Source organism: Capsicum annuum, chromosome 4, assembly GCF_002878395.1.
Source record: "Capsicum annuum cultivar UCD-10X-F1 chromosome 4, UCD10Xv1.1, whole genome shotgun sequence".
Lineage (NCBI taxonomy): Eukaryota > Viridiplantae > Streptophyta > Magnoliopsida > Solanales > Solanaceae > Capsicum > Capsicum annuum.
The window spans coordinates 223498-233135 of NC_061114.1; the positions used below are offsets into that span (position 1 = coordinate 223498).

A 9638-nucleotide genomic window follows, 5' to 3' on the forward strand; every position below is an offset into this window, starting at 1 on the left:
ATTCTACAGAACCAAAACGAGACCTTTCCCTATTAGTTGAAAAGAAACTTTATGTTATTTTTCTTCTCTATTTGCTTTTTGTGCGATTGTATTCTAGTTAACCCACAATCATTCCGCAACGGCTATATACCAATTATGTTGTGAAAGTTGGACCATTTAGCACTAGTGTTGGGAGGACCAATAATGCATCATAAAAGCATTACTTGTTACTCGACTCAAATGACGGACAAAATTATGACACTTTTGGAGTAATAAGAAATGATTGGCACTTCACCACCGAAAAATAGAAACACAATTGACAAGTAACTCTACATTTTCTCCTTTGAGTCACTTTCTGGAAGAGACTGATCTTCCAAATCATCAACGTCATTTCCAGTTACTTCATCAACATCATCGTTTCCAGAAACATGATCTTCCAAGTAGTGGAAAATCAAGAAATTAGAACTTAACATTGAGGAGTAAATTAAATTTTTCTAGTCTTAATTGGTTGATTTGGAAAATCTTGAAGAATGGAGCCGGATTTTCTGCTTCACTAGAGTTTCATATAGGTATTGTATTGAAAAAAGAATGTAAAAAGATAATGTAAAGTATCTTCTTTTTTTTTTTTCACTTATCGTCATGTAAGCTTTTGGAGCAACATGACCTATAGGTCACGAGTTTGAGTCGTGGAATCAGTCATTGCTATTTGTGTCGGGTAGGTTGGCTGTGTTATTATCCCTGGGGGCGATCCTTCTCCGTATCCTGCATGAATGCAAGATGCTTCGTGCACTGAGCTGCCATTTTTTATCGTATAGCGTTATGATATATAGCATTTTTTGTCATTGCCCGTTAAGTTTGTTGTCATGATGTTATATGTCCTGTTAGTGTTTCCAATGTAAAACATTTATATTATTTGCCTATTGGTATTCATACAGATAATTCCTCTAAGAATCTAAAACATATTTATTCCGCTCAAAGATTTTCAAGAGGATCAATTTGGTTATAGTTATTCAATATATAAGTTCCACCATTTTGCAACAAAAATATAAAGAGGAAACAGTGAGATTCATAGCAACCATCTAGCATTTCTAAAAACAGAATCATGCACAAACCAAGTGTTAAACAAAACAGTAATCCTTACATGAATACAACAATTCAGAAAAAAATTGAAACAAACAAGTGATTTGGAATAATAGATTCCAACAACATGCTCAACGTGCAAGAAGTTGAATCTTGATCTTCTGCAGCATCCCAACAACATCTTTCATGTTTGTCCTTCTTGCCGGGGATTCAGCACAACAATCTAATGCCAATTTCATGATTGAAGCCACAACATCTAGCTCTTTCTGTAAGTGATTACCCATAGGTGTTACCAAGTTAGCATCTACAACGTCCATTACTGCATCTGGAAGAGAATAACTCACCCATTGCTTCAAGCTAAGATTTCCCTCAAACTCGTTGGGCTTTCTCCTAGTAAATGTTTCCAGCAACATGATCCCGTAACTATAGACATCACACTTTGTAGACACCAAACCATCCAGTCCATACTCTAAAGTCAAAAAATTAATTTAAAGATGCAATATACTTTCTAGGAGGTTAAAAAAAAAAGGAAAAATCAGCAAACTAAGAGACGTACCTGGCGCAATATACCCAAATGTTGCTAAGGTTTTAGTGTATAAATCACTCTCATCTTCACCAAGCAGTTTGGAAATGCCAAAGTCGCTTAGGTGGGCAACCATATCCTCGTCCAGCAAGACATTACTAGGCTTCAGATCACAGTGGATTACAGGCGACGTGTACCCATGGTGAAGATATTCCAACGCATATGCTACATCTAGCATTATGCTTAGCCTCTGCCTGATATCGAGGAAATAGTTATGTGAATACAAATATTTATCAAGACTTCCATTTGGCATATACTTGAGCACTAAAGCCTTAAAATCAAGGTTGGAACAACTGGTAATGACTTTTACGAGATTCCTATGGCGAAGGCTATGCAGAACTTCACATTCCATATCAAAGCTCTTGAATGCCACATCTTGTTGCAGATTGAAGACTTTAACTGCAATGACAGTTCCACTTCTGAGAACACCTTTGTAAATGGAGCCAAAACTTCCGGAACCAATCAGATTGCTCTCGCTAAACGCATCAGTTGCTTGGAGCAATTCATAGTGTGAAATTCTTTCTCTTGCTACAGTAGACAATGAAACATCTTGCTGAGGAGCACTTTTACCTCTCCTATATCTAATCCATAGGAGCACAAAGGTCATAGGAAAAAATACAACTGCAATTGCGAGCAAAAGAAAAAGTACTAGCAATTTTTTCCTATTTGATCTGTGCTTTGATGAAGTGGGGCATGGCGGGACACTAAATCTTGAAGATCCACACAATGCTTTCTTGAAGAACCACACAATGCTTCATTGTTGATGAAAAACTGACTCGAAAGGTTCTTGAAAGGACCCTCGGAGGGTACTCCACCATACAATTTGTTGACAGAAACATTGAAATACTTCAAGTTTTGAAGTTTCTCCAATGACTTGGGAATAGTTCCAGATATATTATTGTAAGAAAGGTCTAGGAATTCCAAACCTACCATGTTGCTCATTGAGTCAGGTATTGATCCTTGCAACTTGTTGTGTCTCAGAGAAAGGTGTGCCAAATTTTGCAACCCTCCAATTTCTCTTGGAATTTCATTTGAGAATTGATTCATCGATAGATCTATCAGTGTCGCAGCCTTTAGATTTCCAATTTCTCGAGGTAAAGAACCTACCATGTTGTTTGACGATAAGTCAAGAACCACTAGATCATGAAGGTTCCCTAATCTTGGTGGTTTATTGGAACTCAATTTGTTGGAACCGAGATGTATCTCTCTAAGGGAAGTAACCTTTCCTAAACAACTAGGAAGAGAACCTGAAAGTTGATTTTGAGTCAAGTTGATGACATCCAAGCGCTGCAATTTACATATATTATCAACGATAGATCCTGTAAGTTTATTACTACTCAAGAACAAGCCCTGCAAGTTTCTCAAGTTGCCGATCGACATGGGAATTGATCCAGCCAAGTTGTTTCCAGAAAGATCAAGGTCTAATAAGCTGCTTAAGTTCCCAACTTCATCTGGAATTCGCCCTTGGATTTTACAACTGATGGCTAAAAATGTACTAAGAGATGTGGTAAGGTTCCCTGAGGAGGCAGGAAGCATTCCGTTTAAAGGATTCAAATATAGAGATAGAGTTGTTAAACTTCTGCAATTGGTTAAGGAAGTCAGGAAGCTTAATGATGAGTCACTAGTTAAATTGTTTCCCCCTAAATTTAGATACCGTAGATGAGTCAAATATCCAAGAAAAATTGGGAATCAAGCCAGTGAGTTGGTTGAAAGAAAGCTCTAGACTAATAAGTTTTGAACAATTGGAGATGGAATGAGGAATAGTTCCAACAAGATTGGTTAAGTTCATCAGATAAAGCACTTCAATGTTGCGTAAGATAGAACCCATGTTTGGTGGGAGGCTTCCTGATAGATTGTTTAATGAAAGATACATCACTCTCAGCCCTGATATGTTGAAGGTCTCCATTTCAAGTGAACCACTAAAACTATTAAATTGAAGATTAAGTTTCTCCAACACAACGAGATTGCTTATTTTGTTAGGAATTTCACCTGTCAACACAAGGACAAAAATGAATACTAGTGAGTTAACTAGCACAAGTTGTACCTCTTGCTATAACTTTGATTACATACCGGTAAACCTATTTTCTTGAAGATATAAAAATTTCATCTTGGTTAAGTTGCCAATATCGCGTGGTAAGAATCCATTAAGATTGTTCACCGCCAGTGACAAAATTTGCAGCGACGAGATATTGAATATGGAGATTGGGACAGATCCGTTAATCTTGTTTATCTCCATCCATAACTCCATCAAATTAACAAGATTTCCAATTTCTTGTGGAATTATCCCTGCTGCAAAAGTGTAATTAATTTTTTTTGAAGTAATTAGGTAAAATATTACTATCATTCATAAGATAAAACATACCTGTGAAATGGTTAGCTCCGAGTTCTAATATCTGCAAGTTACTCAATCTTCCAATTTCACTTTGTATTGGTCCATCAAACTCATTTTCCGATAAGACAAAATTTGAAGTTGTGAACAATTTGACAAGCTTGTAGGCATATGACGATAAAGTTTGTTATAAGACAGATAAAGCCCTTTAAGTATTGGGATACCATTGCATAAACCATTGGGAAGACTTCCTGATAAGCTATTCCCAGTAAATGCAATGAATTCGATTCTTGAGATATTGAAAATTGTGGATGGTATAGAACCCATTAGCTGATTAAACTGTATGACCAATGAGTTCATGTTGTGAAGATTGCCGATCCCTTCTGGTATGTTTCCATGAAGTGAATTATAAGATAAATCTAAAGTCTCCAACCTTGAGGCGTTCGAGAGTGACAGAGGAATAGAACCTTTGAGCTTGTTACCCCTCAACTTTAATACTCGAAGGTTTATAAGGCTTCCAATCACTTTTGGTATTTGGCCCTCTATGGAATTGAAATTCATATTCAAAGTCTCAAGTGTGGACATATTAGAAAATAAAGAAGGGATGGAACCAGTGAAACTATTATTTCCAAGATTTAGAACTTGAAGTTGGTGTAAAAACACAAACCAAGAGGGAACCTCCCCGCTGAAGCTGTTGAAACTTAAGTCAAGAAACTTAAGCCGATGCAAGTGTGTCATTTCTTGAGGCAAATTTCCATGGAAATTGTTGCTTCCCAAGTCAAGAGAAACAAGAAATGTGAGGTTCCCAAGTTCACCGGGTATTATTCCCATAAGATCCATGTTGGAAAGATTCAAGATTCTCACTCTCTGGTGACGAGAGCCACAAGTGACTCCAACCCAATGACAAACAGACATAGCCCGGGACCAACTTTCATCCAAGAAGTGAAAGGGGTCCGAAATGATTTGTGATTTCAGAGAAAGAAGAGCTAATTGATCAGTGGAGATATTAGATTGGGTCATGGCTGAACTACTAATAACATAGTACTGAAGCAACAAGAGAAAAGAGCTGAAAGCAACAAGTTTCTCCATAATTGCTTATATTGGTAAGAATATGGATATGGATAGTAATGATGTGTTTTTGAGACTTTAAATAGCAAAGAGGTATCTTTCTCTTTCTGATTTTAAAATCTACAAAAATGTTTTTTATGAGAATTTTGCATACATACTTTAAGAAAAAAGGAAAAGCTTTCCTTTATTCCTTAATTAAGTTATCTAAAGAAACAATAAAGTAACTTTAATTTGTTTTAATGGCAGACCAAGAAAGAAGACTAAAAAAGGAGTCTTCCACTAAGTTTTATAACAAATGTAAGATGTTCATTGGAGGAGCAAGAATGAATGGAATAGAGTTTTTATTATTATTATCATTGTTAGATACAGGTGAAATTCATAATTTGAGTTAACAACTTAAACAGTACTGACTGCAATATCATAATGAATAGGGATTTAGTTTTGGCAAACCAAAATTTAACTAGTGTCAGCTATAGATTCACAGGACTTTATATCGTTTGATACGGAGTATAGATATATATATGGAAAAATCTATTTAAATATCAACAACTATTATTAGGTTTGAACCCGTTATTTTAAAGCATTTCTAGGAGTAAACACCTGGGAAAGCTACTGTCACGACCCGAACTAGGGCCTGGCAGTGACAGACATTCCGAACCATTAAGGCCCGGGCGTCCTACTCTATCTGGTAATCATTTACAACATTCATATAATAAAAGAAGATGCAGAAATATAATTTGATACAGAAACATTGTCATACTTTGGATTTTGTTTAACAATAAAGAATGAAATCCGAAATCAACTAAACAACATCTGGAACAGTCTGCGAAATCTCTACTACATAATCAAATGACAACTATCAGAAACTGGGACAAGGCCCCCAGTGGACCTAAACCAAAATAAATAACATAATCTAAAAGACACAGGCCTTCTAGAATAAAGAAGGCTCACCAACTACGCACTTCATTGTTGTCTGAAAACTCTACTGTTTAGCAAGACCTCTGAACTGAGATTTAGACCCTGGGAGGTGGGGGGTCAATATAAATATACTGGTACGCAGATCAAATCCAAAATAATAATTTATATTCAACAAATATGAGAGCAATTTAAAACAGTTCATAAACATATCATATGGTAAGAAATCACATGGGCATTTTTGAAAGACTCTGAAAAATCATCTGAACACTGTTACACTCTTTGGTTTACTTCTACGCTAGGTGGTATGCCCTACAGCTTTGAAATTTCACAGGCTATATGGAATCCGCCGTTGACTCGGCGGGGAAGCCTCCAACCCAAGTGTGCGGAAAGGGTTGGAGTCTCTATCTCTGCTACTCCACATGGCCATCACCAGCGTAAAAATAATATACCCGGATTGGAAAATCACGATTTTAGGATAAGAGTTACTTGAACTCAAGCCTTCTTCGAGTAACCACCTAACCTTCTTTAAGCCCATTTTTAACTCTTAAAAACAAGCATTCGCTGAAAACATATTCTGAAAACATACTCTGTTATGGCATACATACTTATGGTAGCGTCATACCATTGACTTGCAAGTCACATCTCTGAGCCATTATTATCACATTACAATCTCTATTTTCAAAACATAAATTCGGGACCACCATATCAATAAATCATTTCAAAGAACTCCTTCTCTAAAACTCATGTAAACACATGTATGCAACTCTCTTTGTCGAACTTTCAATGATGCAAGGTGGTCATGTCAAACTCTTAATCTAATGTAAATCTCTCTTTTAACAAAATATATTTACATCAAGAAACTCCCTCCCTTAAATCTCTAAAACATGCTCAATGTACTATGGTATTTTTGAGTAAACTATTTTCAAGCCATAAATCATGCATTTCAATTAATTACCATAACATCATAAACATAAGGTTATCAGAAGAGAGGGATTTTCATTATTTGAGCCCTCAGAAAAATCCTCAATTTCAAGTTTCATACATATACTTATATGTGTAAATCAATTTAAGGGGATAAGGCCTAAAGGCCAAAACAATAATATCATTAAACATGAAATAAGCATAATAAAATCATGGATTTTAAAGACCCTTTAAAAAATTCATGCCTGATGATCTTTAAATCAAAATTGAGTATTTTCAACAAGCCCATGTAGTTTTAGGATAAACCCCACGTACCTTAATTTAGAAGCTTTTGAATGAACTCTCACGTTAGGGATGCTATACGTACGATTAATGGGTGCTTCTTGTAGCCCTCGCAATGGAGATTCTGATTCTTGAAGAATTAAGGAAAAGTTATGGTTAAGTCTTGAGATATCTTGAATTTTGGGTTGAAACCCTAAGGAGTGTTCTTGGTCATTTTGAGAGAAAATAATTTTATTTTGGTGTTTGGGGGATTTAATCCCATGTTATGGCTGGGTAGGGGGTGAAAAATACAACTTTTGCTCTTAAAAATGCGAAAAAAGAAGCTGGAAATTGGGTGCGTGTGATAGAGTGTGTCGCACGCTAATCGCGCGATGCTGCTTTCTCAGTCATGAAAATGGCCATAACTTTTTGCTCGGGTATAGGATTTTGGCGAAATTGGTATCGTTGGAAAGCTAATTCAAAGAGCTTACATTTGATATATAGTAGTCTCTCTAATTCATTATATACAAAGAGTTATGGTCGATTGAAGTTGACTAAAGTTTTGACGCTCACTCAAACTCGAAGGATAGGAAAACTTTTAACTTGTCCTTGAGTTTGGGGACCTCTATGATCTCAATTCATGCTCAAATAGGTTCCCATAATACAAAATTGATTAACATGCCAAGTTTCTATAGGATTTATGGCTTTTGGATCATCTACGCATAGAAACGACAGTTTTCGTTCTAGCCCAAAATGCGGGGTGTTACATTATCTCTCCCTTGGGATCATGTGTCCCCGAATAATAGGTAGGAACGTTGAATCTTAAAGTTATGGAATAAAGTGGACATGATATGCCTTCTAAGAAGGGATATAGCATACCAAGTTGTCATCATAGCACTATATCATGAAACTGAATTCTTAGCTGACTTGACTTTACTTGCTTTAAGGAGCTGATTCATACTGGTAGTTTAGGATTCCCTCTGAAGTGTTTATACTCAAATAACACACACATTGGATTTGGAAGTTATAACTTATGTATGTATGAATCATGAGGCAACAAGATTTAGATCGTACAAGGTATTACACTATCTGAGCTGAATTACTTGGGAAAATTTGAGATTATGCGCTGACCTCTTATGAACTGAGTCATGACTACATAGTTTAGTCTGAAAGATGATGTCTGGACTGAACTGAATTCGCAATTTACATGGATGGAATAGATTATCTCTTCGGATGGTCATACGCATGAGACTTCAGATAGTAGGACTGCGTGAAAATGTGGAAAAACCACAGTAACTTGTCTGTCTGACTGTTAAGCTGAATTGCTGGCTACACAGACTGAATTATACTGGACACTTATGCTTAACTAGAGTATCTCTTCAACACTCTTACTAAAGAAGTTCTGGTAGCATTAGGGAGCAAAGAATCTTAGGCATGATTTACACAAGACATCCAACTAAGGAATCACAACCTTGGCACTACTCTATTGCATGGAATATAGACATTTAACTCATAAGCTAGGATTGAATTTCTAGGCCTTAGACAATGCAACTTCTTACTTTCAAGGTTAGCATACTTCTAAAATACTCTCTCAACTATATTTTCCCCTTAAACACCATGCTCATTGATTCTACTTATTTTTCTCACATGGCCGCTGATATTTGCATCTACTAATGTCTAAACTGAACTAAATCCCATCACCATCTTCAAGCCTAACTCAAAATCACAAGACGTACCACATAATACTGTAGTACTAGTCTGAATCATGAATTTAGTACACCCTGAATTTCACAATTCCTCATCTCATGCATAATTCTTATTGCCACTCCAGCAATCACCTTCAACTTTGCATTAGACATTCAGAAACACTCAAAGCATCTATTCGTTTGTATACAAACATGACATTCAAGCCTATCTTCATACCCACATATGCACTTCTAAACAAACACTCATAAAGCATCTTTTTCATATTCTCTAATACTTCTATCCACAATAACTTCCTTGCACTATTTAGATAATACACATAAAATATTCTTAGCTAACCAAGCCATACACGAAACTTCACCTCAAAATTCTTCCAACTTTTGGATTTACATAAAACAAGCACACAACAATTATTTCAAAATATAACACATAAAACTTCAACTAACCTTGACATAAGGGTGTTGAGTGGGGCGGGTCGGGTCAACCCAAAACCGGCCTGTTAAATTATTCGAATTGAGGGCCGGACTGGGTTCGAGTTGGGGTTACATGGGACGGGCCAGGTTGGGCTCAACTGTAAACTTTTTAAAAACAACCCTAACCCGTCCCCCCTAACCCAACCCGGTCACCCACCTAAACCCGGTCAAAACTAAAAATAAAAACTTTTTTTCAATATACACTATATATACCCACCTATAAGAATTTTAAATACGTTAAACAATATATATACACTACATATATAGTGTATACAACATTAGAATTTAAAAAATATATACACATATACACAAATACACATAT

General features: G+C 36.1%; 2 protein-coding genes across 4 annotated transcripts; both read right to left on the reverse strand.

The window, feature by feature from the left end:
- Positions 1 to 775: 775 nt before the first annotated feature.
- Positions 776 to 5269, reverse strand: LOC107854469 (receptor kinase-like protein Xa21). 3 transcript variants are annotated; one of them, XM_047410463.1, is made up of 5 exons: positions 4005 to 5251; positions 3713 to 3928; positions 1616 to 3631; positions 1404 to 1528; positions 776 to 1325 (listed from the first exon to the last, which is right to left on the reverse strand). In XM_047410463.1, exons 3-5 carry the CDS (start codon positions 2247 to 2249, stop codon positions 1191 to 1193), a joined length of 894 nt encoding a protein of 297 aa, XP_047266419.1. In that variant the 5' UTR covers positions 2250 to 3631; positions 3713 to 3928; positions 4005 to 5251; the 3' UTR covers positions 776 to 1190. The 3 variants fall into 3 exon arrangements, with proteins under 3 accessions (XP_047266419.1, XP_047266418.1, XP_047266417.1); XM_047410462.1 differs by having other exon boundaries at positions 790 to 1528; positions 4005 to 5248; XM_047410461.1 differs by lacking the exons at positions 776 to 1325; positions 1404 to 1528 and having other exon boundaries at positions 2257 to 3928; positions 4005 to 5269.
- Positions 2291 to 3890, reverse strand: LOC124897660 (receptor kinase-like protein Xa21). Its single transcript, XM_047410814.1, has 3 exons — positions 3713 to 3890; positions 3514 to 3631; positions 2291 to 3221 (listed from the first exon to the last, which is right to left on the reverse strand). The coding sequence occupies exons 1-3, from the start codon at positions 3888 to 3890 to the stop codon at positions 2291 to 2293; spliced, it is 1227 nt and encodes a 408-aa protein (XP_047266770.1).
- Positions 5270 to 9638: the final 4369 nt, after the last annotated feature.

Coding starts and splice junctions, on each gene's coding strand:
- LOC107854469 (XM_047410461.1), bottom strand. CDS start 5,060: ATGGAGAAACTTGTTGCTTTCAGCTCTTTTCTCTTGTTGCTTCAGTAC.
- LOC124897660 (XM_047410814.1), bottom strand. CDS start 3,890: ATGGAGTTATGGATGGAGATAAACAAGATTAACGGATCTGTCCCAATC. Junction 3,632..3,712: donor TCAAGAAAATAGGTTTACCG/GTATGTAATCAA, acceptor TTGTGTTGACAG/GTGAAATTCCTAACAAAATA. Junction 3,222..3,513: donor ATATCAGGGCTGAGAGTGAT/GTATCTTTCATT, acceptor AACCAATTGCAG/AAGTTTAACAACTCTATCTC.